Raw genomic sequence first — 27,644 nt, forward strand, 5'->3', positions numbered from 1 at the left:
TAGCTGTTCTTCTTCTGTTCTCCCAAGGTGAAACAGGAACCTACATACACAACACAGGGTGAGGGGTGAGCTCACACAGCCATTACATGTGAAAACTGAAGCAGACACAGATTACAGTCAGGAACCGGCTGCACTTCCTTCTCCAAAAGAAAAACTTTCTCATAGTGGATTTGCCTGAATTATGGTTTAATTTCATCATCTACTGTTGCTTTGTCTACAACATTGTACAAAATAGCAGCAGAAAGAACATTTCAGCCCCACATAAATGTTTGACTGGGTCTGAGGATCCAGTGCCTTTGAGTCTTTGATCTACACTCTCCTGTTGTCTAGATGCTGTTAAGGTACCTTTGGTGCTAAGGCTCCAGTGCTATATGTTCATACAGTCATCATAACATTCGTGCTTTCCAGTCTCCTTCTCCACTCCGTGATGGAATTCCCCAGCCATGGGAGAAGATCTCTGGTGGTACCTCATCTTTCTGGTCAAACATGAAAGATCTTTAACCTCTTTTTGCATTAGGCAAAAACATTCCAGCAATGACATGAGGTAGGGGCAGTTCTGTTTCAAAGGTGGTGATAGCGTGGTGGTTTAGGACAGGTACATCCTGGTTTACAGCACTTGCTATAGTAGATTTTCTAAGAAGTACAGCATTGATCTGCACACACTAATACAATTGGTTCTAGATTTCCAATCATTCCCATCAATGAATTTTCACTATGAGTAGCACTACCCCATGTTAGCCTCGTCTGAGAATGTATCCCTTTATAGCCCAGATAAAACTAGCAGGCAGATACTGGTTTCAGCTTAGAGGTTAAGGGAAATAAAACTTAGCTGCTATTGGAGGTGGAATAAATGCAGAACACAATTAGGAAACCTGCTGAGAATTACATGGAATCTAAAATGATTGCTTTGGATTAGAAAATCACACACTAAAAGGTTTCCTAGATCTCTGGTGTCAAGAAAGACTCTTGCTGCAGCCTGCCAGCAGGTGAGTAGTGTGGCAGAATGATCTCTCCCACCTGTGTTCTCCATGGAAAGTTTCATTTTGGCCAATTATTTTTCCTCTCATCTTCTGTGTTCCTGAAGTTTCTAATTGTGCTTTAAAGGTCTAGTGGAAAGCCATGATCATTACAAAGAGATACAATTCTCTTAATGCTTTTTCCCCCCATTTTGGCTACAGTGCAGCATCACGTTCCAAAATGCAACTACTGGATCTGAAAATGAAAGCACTCAGACTATAATACACATCTGAAAATAAAGACATAGCCTTTGTGTAGGCCAGTCCTCAATAAAACCCTCCATATTTGCACAGCAGTGCAGGGATGTTCTCAGGAAGGTCATGCTACAAGGTGGAGTCTGAAAATAAGAGAAAGAGAGAAGTAGCTCAATATTGTAATAAGGGAGATGTCTGCAAAAGGATTACAGGGATTGAACTGCCCCGTTTCTCCACTCATATAATCCTACCAAGGTATTCTGAATTGCATTAAATGAAAATATTTGACTCAAATTAAGGGATATTTAAAAATGAACTGAATAAAATTGCCAGCAATATTTATCTATAAGTATAATCCACCATCAGTCCTATCCTCAGTCAACCACACTGATTCTCTGTTCACATCAGGATCCCCAATGTCCCTATTTAACTTACACCTTGTCCCTCTCTTTCCTCCTTTCTCACTCCCTTTGGCCACATAACACCAGCTCTTTCCTCACTGCTTCACCTGACCTTGCACATCTTGCAGGATCTTCTGTTCTGCACTGTAGAAAACTCTCAGACATTACCTTATCAAAGGAAGGTGGGATATTTCTTTCTAAAAGATTTGCTCATGGTCAACCAAAACTCCTGGATCATGTAGGATTCAAGTGCTTTTCCCATGTCTGCCTTTTCATTTCTATTTCATTTCATAGTTGATGACTAGTAAGATAATTAAAAATTCAATAAAGCAGTCCAAATATCCACTGCCTTATGGGAGATTGCTCTTGCCAGTAAATAAAGCTGCATGGCTACAATTTTAAGCATCTTAACAGCAGCGATATATCTTGACATGAAGGAAGAGGAGCATTAAAGATTGTTGTTACCTTTAATAGTGAGGAAGGCTTTGCTGAATGCACGGCCCGAGCCATTGGTGGCTTCTACCATATATTCTCCTTCATCCTGTTTCATGACGCCCAGGACGACCAGGGAGCAGACTCCAAAGTCATTTGTGCAAAAATAGGTGGGATCGTTGGAGAGGTCTCTACTGTCCTTGTACCACGTGATCTTTGGAGGTGGATGGCCTCCAATGGCACAGCTCATGTGGCACTCGCTGCCAGTGGTCACCACGTGAGGCTTCAACGGGACAAGGATCCTTGGGGGCTGGTTTTGATTAACTCCCTTGTACTTCTGTGGTTTGACGTGAAACTCGGCTGTAAACAACAACAAGCAGCATACAAACACAGCTCAGCTACTGGTCCACAGCAAGAGAAGGCAGGGCTTAAAGGACTGGCTTTCAGCCATGACACTTCTTTCCCTGCCAAACTGGAATGTCTTACGGTGTCTCTGTGCATTCTCTAGGCAACTAAATGTTCCCAGGAGACCACCCCCATTTCAGGATGGTGTATTAGAAACGATACAAGAAACAAAGCATGACAGCACACACAAACAGATGTAAAAGCTGATTTACCCTTTGGTTTTTGGATTCTCCAAGGCTGCACAGTTTCAGATGGACCACTGGTTCCCAAGTTATTTTTTGCCACAACTCTGAAGTAGTAGTCCCGGCCTGGGATCAGGCTGGTGAATGTGAACTTGTTGGTGTAGATCAGGTCACCCACCACACGCCACAAGCCTTTCTGTGATTCACGTTTCAGGACTGTGTAGTAGAGATTACTCTCCCATTTCTCAGATGCCGATGGCTCCCAGGTTACTGTCACTGTATTTGGCACATTCTCTTGCAGTTGAATAGGTCCAGGTGATTGTGGGATATCTGTCAGATGAAGGCAAATAGTATCAATAGATGTAGGGAAAGGGGCACAGTACAGAACCCTAAAAACTCAGAGTACATTCTATTTCTGGGGGCTGAGTACACATCCTGGTCGTTAGAAGGGACAAAATTAGATTCCTTCATCAGCCACACCAACTCATTTGCTATTAACTGAACTTCTGCCACATTACATCCGCAGTGCTCAGGTTCTTCCCTTGTCATAGGGAGGAGATGAGGGTTGTGCAGCTAAATTTTTTCACCTCCTGGGGAGACAGCATATAGAGTTGTAGTAGCTATGACTAAATGTCCTACAGCCTGCTGCTGACTAACCTTAGACTGTTACAAAGGGTATGATCTGCTCTCCTGTGTTTTGCAGTATCCTATTTAAGCAGAGTTACTTGGAAAGCCAGTTGTCATTTTAACCAGTGGATTGCTCTGTCCTGCAGACACCCCCATGTGATACCATAAAGTGGCCAGATTGAATCTCATGGAAAATTGCACTTAACTGCACCAGTGCTCACCACGGTCAACTCAGTTTGTTGCCTATCTGCAGCAAATCTGCATGTGTATCTGGTAGTGAGTGAGTCACCTGTAACTTGAACTTGGAAGCTGAATGTTTCTCTTTTCCCTAACCCATTCTGGAGCTCAACGGTGTAGGTGCCACTGTCAGTGAACTCAGCTGCTCCAATCAGCAGTTGTGTGGTACCATCTTTGGTGTTTATTGTAGCCTGGTTTGGAAGAGGATGCCCATCCTTTAACCAGGTCACCACTGGGTCTGGAGATGCCTGTAAAGAAAAACACAAGTTATGGCCCCCTTGTTTTGCCTCCAGATTGGAGCTTTAATTCTTTAATTTCATTATCTTGTCCCAAATCATAGAATCCCAGACTGGTTTGGGTTGGAAGGAACCTTAACACTCATCTAGTCCCAAAATCCCTGTCATGGGCAGGGACACCTTCCACTAGAGCAGGTTACTCAAAATATACCTGCAAAAATGTGTACCTGCATGGCACACTAAAGTAATATTTAGAAATATGGATCCAGGGTGGATCTAATAGACCTAAAGAAAGGGCTGCTCTAAAAGTTTCTTTATAACTTTTCTCTTTCTCTGTGTCTTTTAAGAACATTATTGGAATAAGGTGTCCAGGTTAACTATGTCAAACAAGGTGTGCAACATCAGGACAAACAGTTGACATAAGTTGTTAGTAGTAGTTAATCAGTAGTTAATAGTAGTTACTGCTGGCTTTGGAAAGAAGAAACAACTTCAAAGTCTTTATTTCCATTAAGCCATCTTCGGTCTCTCTTCTTCCTGATACCCCAGACTTTATCTGTGTCACTCTAAGCTCATGTCTAAGCAGACAGGATTTCAGTGCATGCCCATTCCTCAAGTCATATAGCTGGAGTCCTGCTGCTTAGTACTATAAACAGAGCCAAGAAGATGTGGCTAGAAATACTACCCCAAGGTCTTCTAAGGGAGTCAAAGAACTGACTTTTAAACTAAGTATGACAGATGAGTACCAGATGATGCTAATATTGAGATGGTTGGATGGCCAGTGTTGTGCCTTATCTGCAGAGGTTAATGAGGGACCCTAATCTCTTATAACACTAATGCTAAGAGTGACAGCTGAATTCTTGCTCATGTTTTCCCCATGCAGAGAGTATACACAGCACATGCAGCTTAAAGAATCTGCCCAGTGTCTTGTAAACAAAATTCCATGCCAAGAAAGCTCAGTTTTCCTGTCTGCTATTGACTACTACATAAAAACAGGTGGGGAATTCTTACTAACACGTTTGAACACTTACTTCAAAGGGAATATTCACTCGGATGGTATTTCCTGCTTTTATAACCAGGAAGCTTTTCACTGTGTCGTCTATTAGTAACCTTGGAGGAACTGGAAAAGACAATGATTACAATAAAAAGCTGTACATTACTACAGAGTCTCTGGCTGACAGTCACACACCTGTGTTTGATATACTCCTAGTGCCTTCCCAATAGCTAGTTGAAAAGAAAAGAGGAGAAAAGGCATTTTTGGAGGGGGGTTTGTCATAAGGAGTCTTTAACATGAGCTGAACACTGTGCATTGCACCTTTATTATCAGTTACATCTTCAATTTCCTGATGAGGTGACCAAATAAGACCATACTCTAGAGGAGCGACATAGTACTTGTTCTTCTGCTACAGGCTGGGACTTAAAAGAAGCTTGTCAATGACCTACAGACCTTGCCTGCATGCTGCTGCCTATAGAATGACCTTGCTCATTCTGAAAGCCCACTTTGACTTGCCTACAGGGGGAGCAGCTCCAAGGGAAGCTTCAATCTCTGCAGCTTCTCCTGGGCCACTGTCATTGAGGGCTCTCACACGCAGGAAGTATATCTGCTTGGCTCGGAGGCCTTTAACTGTGTAAGTGGTCATCTCTATGGGAAGAGCATTGCATTTGGTCCAGTTGAGGTTGTTAGAAGACCGCATTTCCACTTCATAGCCCTTCACATCAATCTCATCATTTGTGGCAGGTCTCTTCCATGTCAAGGTGATACTAGAGCTGTCACTGCTGCTCACTTCAAGGTCCTGCACTCGACCTGGAGATTCTGAAAAGAGGAATTTTATTTAAGCTATTTTTCTAGGATTTTTGTCCCCTTTTTTTGTCACTTCCTGAGATTCCCCAACATTACAGAATCACAGAATCATTAGGGTTGGAAGGGACCTCTGGAGATCATGTAAGTCCAACCCCCCTGCCAAGGCAGGGCCACCTAAAGCAGGTTACATCCTTGAAGTGCATTGGATATCGACCCTGAAACTGTCTGCAACCCCTCCTGAATACATCTCCACACTATACGTCTCCCCCATACATGGAGTCTGCCACATTTTGACTGAGACATCACAAAGGAAATCCTCCCATTCCTTCCTCATGCTGATAGTGGATTCTATCCATCGCCATGAAACATTCCCAATTATTTGATCTTTGTCTTCACATACTTTTAGCAAGCACTTGAAGCCATCTTCTCTCCACTAACATCACCAGTCTACATTCAGATGCACCAATTCCAAGCCAGAAGGACGGGGGGCAGTGCACTTACTCGTGGAATCCCGCGTAAAGACAGGCTGTGACGGTTCACTGGCATCTCCTGTGCCAGCAGCATTGACAGCTGCCACACGAAACTCATACTGCAGACCTTTCTTGAGATTGGTCATCTCCAGCTTCTTGTCTGCAGAATGAAAAGGAGCATGTTGGCTCAGATATATACCATTAGGAGTCACGTATAAATGCTGTCAATGATTCCCCTGCCCTTCCCTATCCAAGTGCATGTGTACCTCTGGTACGTGTTCATTGTATTCCCTTTCAAATCAAACAGCACTTGAGAGCTATTCGGTTTGAGAAAGGATAAATACTGCTTTTCCTCATGGGATAATCTTAAACTCTTCTATACCAGATAAGACGTCCTAGCTTTCACCTGGTAGATAATGCTAGCTACAGCCAAAACACATCACTTGCATTTATATATTCCTTGCATTTATGTATTGTATTTACATAGTCCTTGCATTTATAAATTCCTGTCTGCCAAGTTCCTAGTGCAAGGACTAGGGACAGTAGCTCTGCACATGGAATGAAGACTTTAGTTCCAGTAACTGAAGACATCAGTTTATTTATAGAGGATGCAGCAGTGAGCTTGTCTGCACTCTTCTCCAGCCATATGCTGGAGATCATAATCCTCATAATCCCAGGCATTCAGCTGTATATAAACCTAAGAGCTGGCTTTGCTATGGCACAGCTGTGAAACCTTATTTGTGAGAAGAATGTAGTTGTGGGAAAACATATACACTATGAAAGAGAAGAAGGTAAAACAGGAGTTGCGATGGGGGCAGGCAGCAGCTCAAGAATTAGAGGGAAAACACTGGTGTGAAAAGGTGTAAGATCCTCAGCAGCTCCTGAACCCAGCTGACCTTTTTGTCTTTTCCAGGTCCTCCAGTCTGTTCCAGGATTTAAGCAACCCACCTGCTGTAGGCACACTGTTGACTGGCAGCCAGGTCATGGTACCCTTCTTGCGCTTCTGAACGAGATATCCCACTATTCGGGAACTGCCACTTTTCTGAGGTGCTTTCCAGGATATTGTGATGGTGTCTCTGCTGGCACTGACAATCTCAGGGGGATCTGGGGCACCAGGTGTAGCTGGAAAGAGGGTAGTGTTTCATTATTAGCAGATCTATTTTCATTGCAAGATCAGAAACTGTTCTGTGGCCTTTCTTGTTCCCAGGTATTCAGGTGGATGTGTTTTGAAAACCTGCCTGAGGCCCGAGGTTATGGGTCCTATTCCCCACACAAAGAGAATTCAGCATGGACCTCTGTTCCTCAATTTTGTTTTCATTAACAACCTGCTGCCATCACAACCAACAATTCCCCTGTCAGCCTATGGAGTGAGGAATATCATTCTTACATGGTAGGAGAAAGACAGCATCATTCCTGCTTTTAATGGTAAAAAAGAGAAACAGAATAGCTTTTCTTAGCCCTCTGCTAAAGCATTCAAAATGCAGGTATTCTCATGATCCTGAGAAGAATGTAGAAAGAAGAAAATCAGAAATAGAGCATTGATGGCAAAAATTGTTCTAGTATTTAAACTCATTGAAAGACAAAGAATAGAATTAATTGTTTGGAAATCAGGGGAATGAAGTCATCATGCTGAAAAACGCTGCACATACTGGAGACATTCCTTGGCCTGTGGAGTTAAGAAAAGGCCTCACATGTTCCCCTTGTAGCCACCCTGGGAAAAACATTCTTTGGTCTTCATGCATGTTGCATTTCCCCTGTGAAACTTGGTTTCCAGTTCAGAATGGAGCAGAACTGAGAACCCAGCGCCACCCCACTCAGCATCACCAAAGCCTACAATAAACTTCTAGTCTTGATGTGCAATCTCCACAGATTTGGGTGAAGACTTTAGAGCTGCAATTCAAGTTTAGATCTGTAGCAACATCTGAAATGCAGCGAGTTTCCCTTGATGTCATCTTTGACAATGAATTTCCCAGATGGTTATTGAACACAGTTATGGAAAGTGCTTCCTTACCCTTACTGGCAGCCTTCACTTCCTCTGATTCCAGTGCGTCACTGGTGCCCTCAGCATTCACAGCTCTCACCCTGAAGTAGTAGCTCGTGTCTTGTTCCACTTTGTTAGTAGTGAAGGTAGTGCAGCTCCTGGGCACTTCTCCCAAAGTCACCCACTCGTTCTTGCCCACCTGCTCTCTCTCAATGATGTAGCTTTGCACAGGTTTGCCCCCATCATCCTTTGGGGGCTTCCACTGAATGGTGATATCATTTGCAGAGCTTTCCACGATTTTGATGGGTCCTGCAGGTGGTTGGGGCTTGTCTGAAAAGATGAACACAGAAAGCCTGTGAGTTGGCTCCTGGATTTGGAGCAGGCACTGCCTCTTACTCAGCAGCTAGGGGAAAGCCAGGCCCTTCCTCCATGGTCTTATTACTTTCATAAGCACTGCACCAATTCAGCCTGCTTATAAAGGAACAGCATCGTTTCTGGTCTTCCAAAAGAGCTCAGACATTTATGGTAGGGCTGAATTTGGCCTTGACCATCTATTTTAGATTTGCCTCTTGCACACTGTCCCATCCCCCACAGCTGCCCAACATTCAAAACTCAGCTGCTGAGGCCATACAAAACCAAATTAGATCTGTATCACCTTGTACTAAAGGGCACCTTGTACTAAGAAACACATCAGCAATCTCTGCTTGTGCTCTGGTTTGATGGGAAATTACATAGTCTTGTTCATCTTGGAATACCCATTAGCTCTAAATAAGATTGTTACCAGTGTTAATGGGTTTCCTGCCTAAACTTTACAATGAAAACCACAGTGGGTGTTACTGGGCTCTTACCAAATACCACAAGTTTTAAGTTGATCTCCAGGACTCCACTGTCATTCTTCAGCCTGACTTTGTAGTCCCCAGCATCCTTTCTCTCGCTGCTGGAGATGGACAGCTTGGTAAAGGTGTCTGTTTTATCAACACGGATCCTTGTGTCATCTGCTAGCTCCATCTTGTCCTTTAGCCATGCTGCTCTGATTGGCAGCCGACCCTCGAAAGGGATCTTGATGGTTACATTCTGCCCTGCCTTGGCCACAGTAGGAACACTCGTTAAGTTTTTGAGGAGAACTTTGTCAACCTGTGGAGGATCTAAACAGGTGATACAAGGTCATTAAAATCTGCAATTCAAAAAGGACAAGGCTTACCTTGGAGGGAAGGGCTTCCCTCTTGATGCTGCCAAAAATGCTTAGAAGCTCACAACATTTGGACCTTCACCTTTAATTGCATGCTCAGTGCTTCGCATACATTCATGTACTTTGCTAGGGGATAATTATCATAAAGTATTTTTGATATCACACCAATTTGGTATCAACGGGAGCACATTTCTCATAGGAAATAAACTGAACACATAATGAAGAATCTCGCCTCATAAAGCGTTATGTTCACCCCAAAATCTCTGGGTTAATAGAAGCTATTCAGGAAAGCTCCCTACTTAAATCTGTAAAGACAAAATGCACCAACCTGTACAAAAACTATATCTCCCATTTACATGGTAATTCTTTATTATAAAGTTCTCAATAAGCAGCAACAGATCTCTGAGAAGATGTGTTCTGTTTAAAAGCACATCAAGGCTAGCACGCTGCATTGGTAGTTTGAGTAGACTCACCTTCAACAAAAATTGAAGCTTCAGTTTTTATATCTCCACTTTCAAACCTGTATTTCCCAGCATGAATATCTTCCACTTTGTCAATAATTAGTTTGTGGACTAGACCTTCCTTTTTCAAACACACTCCCTCCGTGCTGGTTAACTACAAGGTGAAGCACAGAAACCGGAAGACAAGAAATTGAGATGTAACTGAAAAGACTTAGGAATGATTTATGTTTAATTACAGTAATATTCTGAGGTTACTCATCTGGTAACATTGCAAAAGTATTATCAACATATTCCCCACAAAGGCTTGATTCAAAGTCCATTAAAAGACATTTTAGTACGATGTCCAAGCTCTATTTCTATTCTTAATGACAAAAACTTTGGTCCATGCTCAATTACGACCCCTCCAAACTCCTACAGTATCATCTGGATCCCACAACAGGAATTACTCTTCAGTGCTGTGTTGGAACATAGAATATGATGCCTACGCTTGCCCTTAAGAGCTGATTTGAAAGAGCACTCTTTGCTTTACACCTGCCTGAAGGATCCTTTGAAGATTTCCCGCTTGCTCTTTGCATATTTCTCTCATTCACCAAAGAAAAGGATTGCATTGCAAGGAAGCGGCCCACACCATTTCCGCCCATGAAAAAGAATGGCAAACACAAAGCCTCCCATGGTCAGCAAGAATGAAAATGTCTTGTAGCAGTAAGAGGGAGAAATCTTGTTGGATTTCTATCAAGAATTTTACTATCAACAGGCTCCTGCGGAATCCTTCCAAGGCCATACTCAGACTAGAGTAAGACTGGCAGAGGGAAGAACACTTTGACACACCACTTACGAGGTAAAGCAAGAGCAGAGCTAACCGAAGAATACAGCACTTCCAAGACACCTACCTTTAATCCATCTTTAAACCAGGTTCCTGTCACTCCATCTTTACTGACAGTGCAAGACAGCTCAGCTGGTTCCCCTTTCAGGACTCTGACATTCAGTAGCTGTTTGTTGACACGACAGCGTGGTGCTGAACATTCAGAAAGGAAAATGTTGAAAAGATGCTAACTCTGTGTTAACACTGACAAAGAAATGTATAGGTGAAAATGCATGTGCACATGAGGAGAAGCAGAGAGCTTTTTGGACTCTATATACTGTAGTTCATGACAGGCTCTTGTACCATGAGCCTGCGGGCTCGCTGGCATGAACTCATTGCACTGAAGGGACATGCCAACTGGCTGGCATACAATATAGCTCCAACATCAACCTCATAGGGAATGGATTCATCACAAATCACATTATCTATCTACAGATTTGCTATTTTAAGTCTATGCTAATTTTCCTGGCTCCCTCTATGGAAGCCATTGGGAAAACTGGGCTACTCCAGGATATTCTTTCCTCTGCATTGAGCAGATATAGGACTGCCCAACCACTTCCCCCTAAACAGCCCCAAGTCTCGCTATGTCTACGCCCTCTTTCCCTTCCCCTGTTCTTCTCCATTAACACCCTCATCCCCTCTCTAATAAACACCCCACCTCCTTCCCTATAACTCCAATTCTGTTGATTTTCTTCCTTATTTATTATGTATGCCCCATCCCTGGCAGTGTTCAAGGCCAGGTTGGATGGGGCCTTGAGCAACCTGGTCTAGTGGAAGGTGTTTTCACATTATCATCTTGCCAGTGAAGCCAGTGATTGGTCTTAGTCAAATGGCTGCATACACTTTACTCTCCTTTTACTATGCAACACCTTATTACTTCTGATGTTACAGGAGAAAAGAGCACTTTAAATCAGGCCCAATGAGCCTCTTGATCCAATATAACCAGGCACAGATTTGTTCCCAGAACTTGGAAAAACAGATATCTGCACTAGCTCTTAGAACAAATAAAGTGATGCAGTAAGTTTTAAATTGGAGAAATATCAAAGAAACATGGCCCTATTCTTTGAAACTCTATGGGAACTAGTACATCTGTGAGCTCAAGTCTGTCTCATGTGGATCTGAATCACATATTTGATTGAACAGATGATACCTGGCTTAGATAGTTTAAACAAAGAGAATTTAGACTTTTAAGGAGTTTGAGCTGAGCAAATTGTGTAAGGTCCAACAGCAAATCAGTGGTAGAATTAGGAACAGATCATAGTATAACCAAATTGTGACATATAGCTACAGTTGTCTAAAGTATAAGATCCAATTTCTCTCCAGGATTAGGGATGTGAGGATCAAAATGCAAAGCCCAGCAGGATAGAAGTCATGGATCAAACACGTACCTTTCAGATCATCGAGGCAATAATGTCGTCTTTTTTCCACGCTTTCTGTACTCTTCAAGAAATCATTTGCTTTAATATCAAGGCTGGGTTCCTCTTTCCTCTGGTTTATTGAAGGAGGTCCACCATAAAGAGCTGACATCTGACCATAATCCAATGAACCTTGACCAAAACTACCTGAATTCATCCCACCAACAAATCTGTTATGGGATTTACTCCCTGCCCCTCCAAAGGTAGATTTTGTGCCATGAAGGGACCGTAACTGTCCTAGATCTCTGCCCTCACCCCTGGCAGCTCCTCGACCTGAAAGCAAACCTCTGTCATCAGACGAACCTTTGTTCCCTGATCTGAAGTCACTGGCAGTGCCCTTTCCAGTTTCACGTCCAGTAGAAGGCTTGCTAGGCTGTGAATCAAGCCCATATTCACCCCCTCGTCCATCAGCACCTACCACTCCTTCTTTACCATGGACTGAACGTAACTCCTTTCCATCACCTCCCAAGCTCCCAATACCACCCACACCAGCCCTGGCTCCAGCTGACCCACTGTCCTTGCCATAGGGAGACCCAGTATCCCGTATAGCAGATCCTCCTATACCACCACGTTCTGAGGAAAAGCCATTTCCTGCTCCACCTGCATATCCTGGAGATTTGCTAGGCACAGAATTCCTGCCATGGTGAGATCCCATTACTTCTGCACCTCCCAAAGGAAAATGAGCAGCTCCTGCCACAACCCCAACTGGGACACCAAAGTTTCCATAGGGAGATCCTACCCCCCCTGCTCCACCTACACCAGCACCACCAATGCCAGCCCCAGCTGGGAGACCATCTTTTCCATATGGAGATCCAACTCCCCCTGCACCAGCTACACAAGCACCACCAAATCCTGCCCCAGCTGGGAGACCATCCTTTCCATATGGAGATCCAGTTCCCCCTGCACCAGCTACACAAGCACCACCAAATCCTGCCCCAGCTGGGAGACCATCCTTTCCATATGGAGACCCAACTCCTCCTGCACCAGCTACACCAGCACCACCAAATCCAGCTGCAACTGGGAGACCATCCTTTCCATAAGGAGATCCAACTCCCCCTGCACCAGCTACACCAGAACCACCAAATCCCGCCCCAGCTGGGAGACCATCCTTTCCATATGGAGACCCAACTCCCCTTGCACCAGCTACACCAGCACCACCAAATCCAGCTCCAGCTGGGAGACCATCCTTTCCATATGGAGACCCAACTCCTGCACCAGCTACACCAGCACCAGCAATGCCAGCCCCAGCTGGGAGACCATCCTTTCCATATGGAGACCCAACTCCCCCTGCACCAGCTACACCAGCACCACCAAATCTAGCTGCAGTTGGGAGACCATCCTTTCCATATGGAGATCCAACTCCCCCTGCACCAGCTACACCAGCACCACCGAGGCCTGCTCCAGCTGGGAGACCATCCTTTCCATAAGGAGATCCAACTCCCCCTGCACCAGCTACACCAGCACCACCAAGGCCTGCTCCAGCTGGGAGACCATCCTTTCCATATGGAGATCCAACTCCCCCTGCACCAGCTACACCAGCACCACCGAGGCCTGCTCCAGCTGGGAGACCATCCCTTCCATATGGAGACCCACCTCCCCCTGCACCAGCTACACCAGCACCACCAAATCCAGCTCCAGCTGGGAGACCATCCTTTCCATATGGAGATCCAACTCCCCCTGCACCAGCAACACCAGCACCACCAAATCCAGCTCCAGCTGGGAGACCATCCTTTCCGTATGGAGATACAACTCCCCCTGCACCAGCTACACCAGCACCACCAAATCCAGCTGCAACTGGGAGACCATCCTTTCCATAAGGAGATCCGACTCCCCCTGCACCAGCTACACCAGCACCACCAAATCCCACCCCAGCTGGGAGACCATCCTTTCCATAAGGAGATCCAACTCCCCTTGTACCAGCTACACCAGCACCACCAAATCCAGCTCCAGCTGGGAGACCATCCTTTCCATATGGAGACCCAACTCCTGCACCAGCTACACCAGCACCAGCAATGCCAGCCCCAGCTGGGAGACCATCCTTTCCATATGGAAATCCAACTCCCGCTGCACCAGCTACACCAGCACCACCAAGGCCTGCTCCAGCTGGGAGACCATCCTTTCCATATGGAGACCCAACTCCCCCTGCACCAGCTACACCAGCACCACCAATGTCAGCTCCAGCTGGGAGACCATCCTTTCCGTATGGAGATCCAGCTCCCCCTGCACCAGCTACACCAGCACCACCAAAGCCAGCTGCAACTGGGAGACCATCCTTTCCATATGGAGATCCAACTCCTGGACCAGCTACACCAGCACCAGCAATGCCAGCTCCAGCTGGGAGACCATCTTTTCCGTATGGAGATCCAACTCCCCCTGCACCAGCTACACCAGCACCACCAAGGCCTGCTCCAGCTGGGAGACCATCCTTTCCATATGGAGATCCAGTTCCCCCTGCACCAGCTACACCAGCACCACCAAATCCAGCTCCAGCTGGGAGACCATCCTTTCCATATGGAGATCCAACTCCACCTGCACCAGCTACACCAGCACCACCAATGCCAGCTCCAACTGGGAGACCATCCTTTCCATATGGAGACCCAACTCCTGCACCAGCTACACCAGCACCACCAAATCCAGCTCCAGCTGGGAGACCATCCATTCCATATGCAGACCCAACTCCTGCACCAGCTACACCAGCACCACCAAATCCAGCTCCAGCTGGGAGACCATCCTTTCCATATGGAGATCCAACTCCCCCCGCACCAGCAACACCAGCACCACCAAATCCAGCTCCAGCTGGGAGACCATCCTTTCCATATGCAGACCCACCTCCCCCTGCACCAGCTACACCAGCACCACCAAATCTAGCTGCAATTGGGAGACCATCCTTTCCATATGGAGATCCAGCTCCCCCTGCACCAGCTACACCAGCACCACCAAGACCTGCTCCAGCTGGGAGACCATCCTTTCCATAAGGAGATCCAACTCCCCCTGCACCAGCTACATCAGCACCACCAAGGCCTGCTCCAGCTGGGAGACCATCCTTTCCATATGGATATCCAGTTCCCCCTGCACCAGCTACACAAGCACCACCAAATCCAGCTCCAACTGGGAGACCATCCTTTCCATAAGGAGATCCAACTCCCCCTGCACCAGCTACACCAGCACCACCAATGCCAGCTCCAGCTGGGAGACCATCCTTTCCATATGGAGACCCAATTCCCCCTGTCCCAGCTACACCAGCACCAGCAATGCCAGCCCCAGCTGGGAGACCATCCTTTCCATATGGAGATCCAACTCCCCTTCTACCAGCTACACCAGAACCGCCAGCTCCAGCTGGGAGACCATCCTTTCCACATGGAGACCCAACTCCTGCACCAGCTACACCAGCACCAGCAATGCCAGCCCCAGCTGGGAGACCATCCTTTCCATAAGGAGATCCAACTCCCCCTGCACCAGCTACACCCGCACCACCGAGGCCTGCTCCAGCTGGGAGACCATCCTTTCCATATGGAGACCCAACTCCCCCTGCACCAGCTACACCAGCACCACCAATGTCAGCTCCAGCTGGGAGACCATCCTTTCCATATGGAGACCCAACTCCCCCTGCACCAGCTACACCAGCACCAGCAATGCCAGCCCCAGCGGGGAGACCATCCTTTCCATATGGAGACCCAACTCCTGCACCAGCTACACCAGCACCACCAAATCCCGCTCCAGCTGGAAGACCATGCTTTCCATAAGGAGATCCAACTCCCCCTGCACCAGCTACACCAGCACCACCAAATCCAGCTCCAGCTGGGAGACCATCCTTTCCATATGGAGACCCAACTCCCCTTGCACCAGCTACACCAGCACCACCAAATCCAGCTCCAGCTGGGAGACCATCCTTTCCATATGCAGACCCACCTCCCCCTGCACCAGCTACACCAGCACCACCAAATCCCGCTCCAGCTGGAAGACCATGCTTTCCATAAGGAGATCCAAGTCCCCCTGCACCAGCTACACCAGCACCACCAAATCCCGCTCCAGCTGGGAGACCATGCTTTCCATATGGAGACCCAACTCCCCTTGCACCAGCTACACCAGCACCACCAAATCCAGCTCCAGCTGGGAGACCATCCTTTCCATATGGAGATCCAGCTCCCCCTGCACTAGCTACACCAGCACCACCAAGGCCTGTCCCAGCTGGGAGACCATCCTTTCCATATGGAGATCCAACTCCCCCTGCACCAGCTACACCAGCACCACCAAATCCAGCCCCAGCTGGGAGACCATCCTTTCCATATGGAGACCCAACTCCCCCTGCACCAGCTACACCAGCACCACCAAATCCCGCTCCAGCTGGGAGACCATCCTTTCCATATGGATATCCAGTTCCTCCTGCACCAGCACCACCAATGCCAGCTCCAGCTGGGAGACCATCCTTTCCGTATGGATATCCAGTTCCCCCTGCACCATCTACACCAGCACCTGGTCTAATTGGCCAACCATCTGGACCATACAAAGCTTCCATTTCCCCTATAGAACTGCCACCTGCACCAGATATAGCCCCATCTCCAACTGAAGGACCACCTGGACCATATAGCAAGCCAGACCTTCCTGTCTGACCTAAGTGACCTCTAGCATGAAGTGCCAGGCCATCCTCGCCATACGGGGTGCCTATTTGTCCTTCTCTGTTTATAGTTGCTCCATTCCTATCGACCACAGATGGCAGACCATCCTTGCCATAGGGGGACTTCATTCCTCCTGCCATCTCAGTACCTGCAGCATTCTTTCTAGCTCCAGTCTGTGGACTAGTCCTTTTGAAGAGGCCATCCTTACCACCTCCCACTCCAGCTGCATCAGGATCAAGTCCCTCTACCTCAGAACTTCCACCAGTAGCACCTGATCTCCGAACACCCCCAAAGCCAGCTCTGTAACTAGTATCACCTAATTTACCATCCTTTTCATGCTGAGAGCCCACACCTTCTCCATCATCCATATCAATGTTAACACTACCCAGCACACCACCACTTCTGCCATCTACAGAATCCCATTCACCTACTGCTTCTGATTCATCACTAGTATCTGCTCTGCCTGCCATAGAATCCTTGCCGTGGAAAGGCCTTAATCCACTTTTGCCTCTAAAGCCTTTTAATCCAAAGATACTCCCATCACTTGTCATGGCATCTTCATCTATATCTGCTTCAGAAAACTGCCCACCCCCCATCCTTTCATTTCTGTTGGCTCTGCGTAGCCCATCCTTTCCCAAAAATTTATGGTTTCCATCAGCATCAACTGAGTGACCTCCGCTGCCCCCTTGACCATTTCTGTACCAGCCATCTTCTTCCTCGCCAGTGTTGATAAAATGATCTCCATCACCAACAGATTCTCTCTGTCGAAGTTTCTTTGCCCAGTCTCTCTTTGGCAATGTTTCTTCCAGCCACTCAGATCTTTCACCTCCTTCACCTTGTCTCCCCTTTCCTTTGGCATCTGTATTGAAGGTGCATGGTTTGATTGGAGGAGTTATCATTTACAGGAAAAGAGAGGGGGAAAAGAAAAAGAGGAAAATGAATAGGTGACGCACTGCATCAACAACCAATGAGAGTGTGGTAGCTCTTGTTATAGTTCCACTATGGGACACAGAAACATAATAAATACATTTCAATTCGGTTCAAATCCCAATCCTTTCAGTGTCACATTCAGACCTAATTTGCCATTTCTCGGTTGGAGACACAATCGCTGTGAGTAGGAACACGCTTGTTAGAAAACCCAAGCAAACAAAACAAAAAGATGATTAAAACAAGGCACATTTCCAGCACAACAGCTCACTTTAGAGGGGCTTAGATCGTATCTGGGACCCATTAGTTCCTTCTGCCTTCTCTCTCCGGCCCTGGAGGAGTTACAGACTATTCCACAGATCGGCCATCAGTTCCCACTTTAAGAAAGACATTTTAGAAAGCAGGATCTCAAAAGAAACCAAAGCAACTACCTTTCAGAAGCAAAAAAATACACTGAGTGTTTCCCATCTTCCTTTGAGCTTCTTCTAACATGTTTAACCTCTAGCATGGAAAGAAAAATACTACCTGACAAGCTAATATTGAATAGTGTTGATAGTATAGAATTGATAGTACCTAAGGCTGCTTTATCCCCCGCATGCTGTGCTGTGTTCACACAGTGACAGCTTCAGCAAAAGCATATGTTGAGTTATGGAGGTTTTGTTCAATAGCTGATGGAGAACATATTATGACAGAGTAGCTGTAAATAAGCCACTGAGATTTGTCAGGATTAATAAAAAGGGAAAAATGTGCCTTTTCTAAAGAGGAAAGAGGGTTTATCCAGACCTTCATTTTCCAGGTATAACTTAGGAACCAGATGCTTCGCAATTCATTTCTCAGCATAGAATCATCTCAGTGAGCAATCAGACAGCGAGTGGAATGTTATTTTGTTAACACACCCCAAGATAACACCATGGGAATAACACAGTGGCACTTACACTCTACAATAAGCCAGGCATTTGAGGAGGAAAGTCCAGTGTTGATGGTGTACATGCCATTGTCAGAGGGCACAGTGTTTTTGATAGTCAGCTGGTGGGTCAGACCGTCAGGACTTACAGAGATCTGGTGCTTCTCACTTGCCTCCAGGACGTGGGTTTTGTGTAGCCACACAGCATCATGGCAGGGGGTGCGTAGGATACACGTAAAGATGGCATCTTTGTCCTCAGGGCAACTCATATTGCTGAGTGGCTGCTCAAATCCCACAGGGATGGCTGAAATGGAAAATGAAATGCTACAGAAAGGAAACAGCTATTTCTGTCTTCCAAGAACAACTTGTTGCAGCTAAAGTAAGACAGACAGACAGGAACTTGCCATGCTTGTGAGCACTGGTTTAAGCAGAAAGAGGAAAGACCGAGATGTGCTCCCGTGCCCATTTCTACGAGCCAAAAAAGCAGATTTTTGTCTTTATTATCTTCTGACGCACTTATACCCCACATCACTGTGATGTGCTGAGAATTCGTAGTCATTAATGTATTTCAGCAGCATGATACTTGCATCGAGTTGGTAGTAGTTATTATTCTGAGCTTACAAAAGGAAACTATGGTACAGGGTAAGTTAAGGAGGTTCCTCACTGTCATCTGAAAGTCAGAACCAAACCGGCGCTTGAACTTTGGACTACAAATGCAACACCCATATCATACGATCACCCCCCTGCTCTTTTTCACCTGTGTCATCTAAGGAGCCTTTACGTGGCCACCAAAACCAGTGTTCTGTAGTTACCAGGTTTTACTGCTGAGCTTTGCATCTACTCCTAGAAAAAAACTTCCAGCAAAAACTACTTTCTCATTGCAGTTGCACCTCCCATATGTGTAACTCAGTTCCTTACAGTCAGGGTCCAGTTCAGTTGAGAAAACAGGTACATCCTCCACTCGAACTTGATACAATCCTGCATCTTCCGGCTGCACATCGTTGACAATGAAAATGTACCTCTTCCCAATGCGCCTCAGGCAGTGCTTCCCGTATTCATTACTCGTTTCATACCTGAGCCTCTCACCATCCTAGGAGAGGAAAGAGCATACACTTTGAGGCAAGGTATTTCAAACACACCAGGCCAAATCTGTGCTGTGATCTCCTTGTTGGTATAGATGAGTAACAACAGAGAATTCTACTCTATTGCTACTCACAGTGGACTCATTGCTTATGGAACACCCGGGCCATGCTACATGCAGTAAGGCCTGCATGGGAGGCCTGCATGGAACAGAGCATCAGGCTCTCAAACTAGTCAAAACAATACTAGCTCACATGGGGTTTTGAAGCTTAAGTAATACACAGTTACTATAACTTCGAAGACAAAGTACTTTCTTTGCTTAGATTTTAGCATCCTCACTGATAGATAAACAGGCAAGTTCACCACCTTTCTGTACCATTTTGGTTATGTCTCCACGTTGTGGCTGCATAGACTTCATGTCATGCATTTGATTCAGAAGTTCATAGAGCTAGTCTGACCTCCTCTGCAATGGATTCCAATTTCCTCTGTATTAAAGCCGCTAACCATAGCCTGATCAAAATATATCTTCCAGAAAAACATCCACAGCACTGATCAATCTGGGGATCACATTGTAATAATAACCACAGAACTCAGCAGGATGTTTTACTTCTTTGAGATCTTCTTTCACAGAAGTGAATTTTAGTGGAATAACACTCTAGAAAGTGAATAAAGTGGGTCTGGTTTTCTTAGATGAGACTGCAGAATTTCTGCAGCCTGAAAGACACTGTTTGAGTTTCCTCTTACTGGAAGAGCTCTTGAAGTCAAAAGGATGTCAGTAACTGACTGTTTCCCCTGTACTTGAAGAGCTACAAATCACAAGTGATATTCACCACCCAAGATGCACCTGGTCCCCCACATCAGCACTTCTCCCTGACCAGCCAAGGATTCCACAATGGACAGACAACTTTAAGAAGCTTATTTCCTCTCAGCCAGTGCCCAGATCAAGCGTTTTATGTAGAAGATGACTTCAGTGGCTGCTATGAACTGGCCAAGTGATCTTGCCCCCTCACCTTAAGCAGATAAACTTTGCTGTTTCTATTTTTCAGGTCCATCTCCAGACCAAACGTAGCTTTTCCATCCCTGGTGACTTTGATGTGTCTGAAGTTTTTGATGCTGTGTATTAACTGCAAAGACAGACAAAAGAAGCTCATAAATGAGAAGGCTGCCACAACAGAAGTTCTTAAGCTGTTGAGCTAATCTGAAATCTACTTTTTATCTGCCTAGAAAAGAGCTACTTCTAAGTGAATGGAAGAAGCAGCTCTAAGTTTCCACAGTTTCCTCCTGTAGGCAAATTATATTTTACGTGCTCCCTCCTGGTCATTCACACACTATGCATCCACTGTCTGTCCAGGTTTCTACATGTCCCTCTATGCGAAAGCCAGTTTTGACTCTCAGGTGTGTAACTTGTCAATTCGGCATCCAAATTCTCATCAGGGACAACTGAACACAGATTTTAGCATTACCTTACATTCATTATGAACTGAACTTCAGAAATGTTAGCATTTTCATCTGCATGAGTAGAGAAGTAGGAGTCCTTTTAAACTTTGCCAGAAAGCATTTTCTGTCATACAATAGTTTCATCTACAAAGCAATTTAGGAAGGTTTAACCTATTTAAAGCAGCTTCTGTGAAACTATAGGACTTTCTAGTTTGTTAAAGATCAGTGCTTGCTGTGGTTGCAGTTTATTTTACCTCTCCTTGTTCACTCTCTGTGTCCTTCCTCAGCTCCTGCAGCTTTTTCAGCATCCCACGGAAGTCAACAATTCCATATTTCATACAGATTTTCTCATAATCTCTCTTATCTGCATGCAGCAGCAATTGCCAGACTGCTTCTTTATCCAAGGGTTTGGGTTTTGGTGCTGGGGCCCTTAGAACCAGGGGAAAAAAATATATCTAGACATTTTGACAGACAACAAGATGTCTTGGTTTTCTTAAGACATCCTTAATCCTTAGAGGATTTAATCCTCTTTCATCTCTCTTTGTCAGTTCTGTAGTTCACTTGGTCCTGGAGATGTAGGCAAGAAAGAATGGGATTCTTACAGAACAGGTTTGCTGCATCTATACTACACATTAAATGCTGCCAGGGAACAGTCTTGCCCTGGGCCATACAGGCAGTTTTACAGTGTTAAATCAGCAGCAGTCACTGGCACCGTTCGGTCCAGGCTAACTTGCCCTCTTTCCAGGTAATTTCTCAGCACATTTCAGGAGTTTGCACGCTCAGAGGTCATTCCCATGAGGCAATCTTTGCGGGTTCCCTCCTGGGGAACGAAGGGATCGGAACCAAAAAGTGTTGCCTTCAAGGTCTATGAAGCTTCCCCCTATCATCCAGAAACCTTTAGGAAGTGTAACAATGGCCTTCATTGTGGAGGCTTACCGCTTCCTCAGCCGCTTCCTGGAGTCCTCAAGCGTCCTCCTTAATTCTATTGCAGCAGGAGGGGGAACAAGAAACATTCAGATACCCAACAGTGTAAAATATATCCCCCAAAACAAGATAATGCAAAACAGCCCCTGGCCACAGGCCATTCTACTAATGCTGTTCACCTCTGGTGATTTTTTCCCACTTGACGTGAAACTTGGAGCCAGTTTTCTCTGCCATCCTCATGTCCTTTGATGCCTTTAAAGTCCATCACTCCCTAGGCAGCATTCCTCTCTTTCTAAAGAGGACACTCAAGAAACCTACTATTTCCCAGCCATATTAACATGTTGGATCCAGTGGCATTTCACGTCACAAAATCCTTTTCCAGCACTAACAATTCCTGAATCATTAACTAGAACAGCTCAAAGCCATGTCTAAGATCATCACTTTTCCCAAGGGTAAATAGTAAGCAGAGACAACAGAACATTAGATATCCATTAACCCTTCTCTCATTTTACTCTTTACAAGTTTGGGGCAGTAATAATGTGGTAGAGAGAGTATTAGCTTTGACCCCCTGCCTCAAAAGAAAGGAGTACTCTATCAAACTTACCATCAGCAGCATGAACAGGGACATATTTTGCTTTCCTCTTAAAGCCAACTGAAAACAAAACAAATCAGAACAAGCCATAATTCAGACTAACAGCAGTAAACAAATGACAAGAACAGGTCAGTTATATTTAACCACAAAGTGCCCATTTCTTTGCACTGACTATAAGGGGAAGCAGGGAACTAAGGTCAGGTGACATCTGAAATGGGATGGATCCCTCTCAAAAGACTGGTTTGTACAATGTTACAAAGAAAGGACGGAGCCACTTCAACACTAAATCCAGAGAGTGCCTGATTATGGTCCAGTGCAGCGACAATAATACCACTTTCTTCTCCCTTGCTTTATAGCTCATACTGTCATGGAGCCACCAAGCTGGGGGGAGTCACAGAAGAGTTCCAGTCCTCAGTGAGAGAAAAAGTAGACTTTCACACCAAGGACACTTAGACAATGCTCTGGGCACCCACCCCCAGAGGACAGCAAAGCCTTGGGACAGCAAAACTACTTGAGACCAGCAGACCTTTGGAGCACAGAAGCTGTCAATCCTACCTTGTATAATCCTGAGGCCAGCAGAGCATGAAGCTTCCCCATATTCATTCACAGCAAAGCAACGATACAAATCACTGTCTTTTGCGGTGAGTTTCTTTATCTTAAAAAGAAGAACATAGTGAAAGCTCACAGGGATGTGCTGTGGATCAGTTCACACACCTTCAGCTTCTAGGAGCTACTCAGTGACATCTCAGATTTTTCCTCTGTTCCCAGACTGACTCTAAAAAGCTTTGTTTGCTTATCTTTGTGATATCTCAGATCTGGTGACATCTCTATCAGCCCACTGCAGGTTTTTCCTTTCCACTGCTCTCCTGCTTCCATGAGTCCTGTCTGAAAAAGTCGATATTTACCTGCAGAACGAATTCATTTGTAACACTATTGAAGAATGTTTCATATTTGGCAGGGTCATCCATTCCTCCCTGTGCACGCGTCCATTTCACATCAGGGGTTGGGACACCTTTGACCATAGCTCTGAAGATGGCATTTTTACCTTTGAAAAGAGGCAAGAAATCGGTTAAGACAGGCTTGAACATGAAGACTTTCATGGCAGGCCCCTTATCAATAGCATGATCCCCAAAGTGAGATATCTCTGGTTTAGGCAATTCTATCTTCTAGTTTTGTCTGTAGAAGATGCCTAAATTATGATTTGAAGTTGCATTAAACTCCCAAATTACTGCAAGCCATCTGCCATAGTCTCCACTCTAACTTACTGGCTTTCAAAGAGATGACTTGAAAACTCATCTCTAAAATTCGCCACTGACACACATGGTCTCTCTGAGTTTATTGCGCAGCCACACAGATAGGAAGCTATGTAGCCAAAAGAGCAATTCTTTGGTGTCTTGGTCTGATTTTCAGCTCCCTCAATATTTGGGCAGGGCCAAAGAGCAAGCAGTTATTAGCTGAAGTCCAGGTTTGTCTGTATTCAATCATAAAAGGCCTTTACCATGTGGTATTAGCCTGCAGCGGTGACTGCAAACACCCTCTGATCAGCTCTGAATTCAATGATGCAAGTTCAGCCTAGACTTGCTTCTAGCAACTTGCATGCACTACTTGTACCACAGCCATGAAATGCCCGGATCAATTCTTATCACACACATATTCCCCTATTCACATTCCTTCTTCATTCCATGGAAAGTTCCCATTCCTTCTCCATTCCTTCCCTTTGCTGGGACCATGCCAGGTAGGATGTTAAACTACAAAGGACTCGCTGTGCTGGAGTCCCCTGTCTCTAGACATCAGTAAAGTTCACCTGTGAATAGTTGCAGTTCCTGGTCTCTCTTTCCTTTAGATAAGCTTGGGTTTATTAGAAGGTGGAAAAAAGGAAAATACCCCTTCTGCACACTTAAGAAAACATGTTCTGAACAGACAACACTGTACCACAAGTGGGAGCACCCATGCAGGGTAAGATGTTCCCCCTTGGACTCCCTACATGTCATCTTTCTGCAACAGTTTCCTCATCTGCTAGCCTGGCACCACGTTGTACTCCAACCACACCAGGTTCTGCTGTTTGAAGAGGCAAGGGAGGGAGAAGAGGATGGGGTTTACTTGTAAGCTCTCTCCATCTCTGGTCCCCTATGAACCTGAGTAAACTGCAGCTGCCCACAGACCTTCCAACAGCTTTACCACTGCCTAGTACAAACCTTTTCTTCCAGAAGGCTTCAAATACATTAGAAGCACTATAAAACAACAAACCAGAGAAGTCACTCTCCAATAGAAATGAAGATGAGTTATCCATGAATGTAGATCAGGGTGGGAATAATGGCTACCTTTCTTTTGCAATAGTTTTGGTCTTCAGGTGACCAACACAAAGTTCTCTCCAGGAAGTCTTGCAACGTTTCCCACACCCTTCTTCAGTCATCACCAAAACACTTACTTGATGCAGTAAAAGCTCCTGCCAGCAGATTCTTATCAAAAGGCATCTTCCAACTTTTCCTGAGATTGCAGCACTATTATTAAAGTCTAATTATGCCTTTGTCAAATTTTAGTCATTCTGGTTGCAACTTCCCATGCTCACCATCTGTCCCAGGGCAGCTCCCCAGCAAGGAGTGTCAGCTACGCCATGCACTGACTGCAATGGGGCAATGATGACATAATGAAAGACACTCATCGTGCCTGAATTCCCTAATATTTTGTATATGAACTACGAGGAACCTATTTTAAATGAAATCACTTGGAAATGTTAGAGAGGGTGAGTGAGCACACCTTGGTTCATGGCTGAGCAAGTGGAAGGTGGTGGAGGAGGAGGAGGAGGGATGTACCACTAGGGGCCACTGTGCTCCTTCAGAATATCTCAACGGCTCGTGAAACTCAACACATGAGTGTGACAACACTGAAATCCAGGGTGCTAGAATGGGTTCGGTCTTGTGAGGAAAGAGGAGCTACACTAGCCCCTCAGGCCACCCCACTCCAAAACCCAACCAAACCCAAAAATACTCAATTACTCTGCAAGTGGGGAGATTATTGGGAGGATCCCCATGGCCTTAGGTCTCAGCTCATCAGCTGCCTTCTCTGTACTCTATGCAAGGTCCATATTGCTTCTTGCATCTGCAAGCAGTACAGCTGCCTTTAAAAAACTGTTAATTTTAGTGCTGAACACTCATAATACAAGTTAGTTCAGCAGGAAAACACCAACTTTTTCAACGTGCTTCATCTTTTGCTGCAAAATACTCAGAGAGTTTCCTGTAGGATTTTCCGGATTGCTGTACTCGTTAGGAGCCAGATTCTGATCTTGCAGACTCTTACGAAAGCTCAGGAGACCTCTATCAGTACTGATGGAGTTGTCATCAGTGCAACAAAGACTTGGGCCATACAAAACTACTTTTCTGGTCTAGTCAAATCTGCTCAGAAAGGAGCTTGATTTAATGGCAATTATTGTTTTATGTAGGTGAGACGTGGAGTCAAGTCTCCAAGACTGTGGCTTTGACTGTTCTTTAAGACTCTCACCTTCCTCCAGCGTCAGGGAGACAGGTTTCCGCTCAAAGTCAGGTGTACTGCATCCCTCTGGAACTTCATCCACAAATTGGGTGATGAGAACTCCTGGGACAGAAGATTTCTTGAAGGGTTTTACTAGAAATTCAAGGAAAAACACATTCCATTAAGATAACATGTTGGTCCTTTAGAAACAAGCAGCCTGCATTGCCTCTCTGGGGCTGTTCTTGCTCAGCTCCTCTTGGATTATAAAGGACCCAGCCATTGCAGTACTGCAGGCTGGAAGTGTGTCCGAAGGCTGGAGCATTAGAGGTCTAGCCATGATTTGAATAGAGAAGGCTTTACATCAGTTATTATAGAAAACTTCTAAATCTTGCATAAGAAAGACACTATTGCAGAGGTCAGCAGAACCTGATGGGCCAGTTACTGGGGTCTCTCCTTGTGGTGGTGAGACAGATGTCAGATTGCTGAACAAGAAAAGCCAGTTGGGCTTATTCCCATGGGTACCCCAAAGAGTTTTCACTGCTGCATCTGTTCTCTCACCTTCCTGACGGCTTGTCATGATGCTTTGCTCAGATGCCTCTGGTCAGCACAAACAGGCTACAGGATCTCCTGTGAAAGAGAAAAATCATTTCGTTATTGACAGTTCCCAAGGGGAGCACTCACTTTTATGGCACAGTTTGCCCTTCCTCACTTGCCACATCCTAGCAGCCAAGTTGAGAAAGGCCCTGCCAATGAACACATCATGACATGTCTTTCCAAAACACATCACGACACAGTTCTGAACCAACACAAACCAGGTATGAAAACAGCTAGCAGGGCTAAATGGGAAATGTACACATGTAACAGCGTCCCTCTGTCACCTCTTCCATCTCCATGTCACCTGGCTTTCCTCCAAAGACCTCCTCTCGTCTTTCAGGCAAATATTACACCACATGGCACTCATGTGGTGAGTTCTGATGGATGGCAAAAGCAGTTGCTGAGAAGAAAGCCAGAGATGGATGTCTAAACTGGGGCATGAAGCAGCAGCACATCCTGATCTAAATTAGCTTGTCTAAATTAGCAACAGACCTGAGAGCAGACTATAAGCTACTACTTACTTTAGAAGGAAATGGTAAAGTGTGAACTTGGCATTAACTAGTTATTGTTACAGATCACTCATGTGACCTTCTGCCAAAGATGTCTCTCTCCCCGTATTTATAAACTGGACAACGTGTAATGCAACACATCAGTATCCTGTGAGCAAACTGCGAAGGCAGATTCCCTGTCACATGAGAGATGCTCAGAAACTTTAGAGTTACTGAAGGTCTGAAAGAGCAATTAGATTAGATTCCCATGGGGGATTAATGCTGCATCTCCATTTACCTTCTGCACTCCTTTAGTCAACAAAGGCACACAAGAGCAGGCAACTTTGAACAGTTCGAGAAGGCAGATGGACTTTGTCAGCACACCTATGAGTGTAATTCAGTTCCTTACATCAGACACCCATCCACCCTGGTATTGCCACACAGCACCTGATGAAATCTCAGGGCAGCACCCCAACACCTCCTTATCATACCTCTAGCTCAGAGCTACATGATCTGTGTGATATTTACTTTGTGTCCTTAACACGAATCTTATTTTAGGGCTCTACCTACTATTCAAATCTCATAACTTGGAAAACCATTCTGTGAGCCTATGGACTTCAGCGGACATGCACGTGAAACAGGAATGGGAAATGATACATGGGACCGTGTGAACAACAGCCAAGTCCTGCCTTTCTCTCACCTCCTGG

The 27,644-nt window shown here is 45.5% G+C and overlaps 1 protein-coding gene across 1 annotated transcript; it reads right to left on the reverse strand.

Moving 5' to 3' along the window:
- Window positions 1-845: 845 nt before the first annotated feature.
- On the reverse strand, window positions 846-26,432 carry IGFN1 (immunoglobulin like and fibronectin type III domain containing 1). Its single transcript, XM_030473581.1, has 25 exons — window positions 26,414-26,432; window positions 25,886-26,008; window positions 23,293-23,432; window positions 22,943-23,042; window positions 22,400-22,447; window positions 21,808-21,853; window positions 21,126-21,300; window positions 20,445-20,558; window positions 19,273-19,444; window positions 18,386-18,658; window positions 16,972-17,382; window positions 14,218-16,653; window positions 11,881-14,136; window positions 10,521-10,645; window positions 9,643-9,784; window positions 8,829-9,125; window positions 8,011-8,310; window positions 6,948-7,121; window positions 6,031-6,159; window positions 5,239-5,541; window positions 4,760-4,848; window positions 3,548-3,743; window positions 2,662-2,961; window positions 2,078-2,404; window positions 846-1,354 (listed from the first exon to the last, which is right to left on the reverse strand). Exons 1-25 carry the CDS (start codon window positions 26,430-26,432, stop codon window positions 1,341-1,343), a joined length of 8,709 nt encoding a protein of 2,902 aa, XP_030329441.1. The 3' UTR covers window positions 846-1,340.
- Window positions 26,433-27,644: the final 1,212 nt, after the last annotated feature.

The sequence above is a fragment of the Strigops habroptila genome, chromosome 18 (genome assembly GCF_004027225.2).
Source record: "Strigops habroptila isolate Jane chromosome 18, bStrHab1.2.pri, whole genome shotgun sequence".
Lineage (NCBI taxonomy): Eukaryota > Metazoa > Chordata > Aves > Psittaciformes > Psittacidae > Strigops > Strigops habroptila.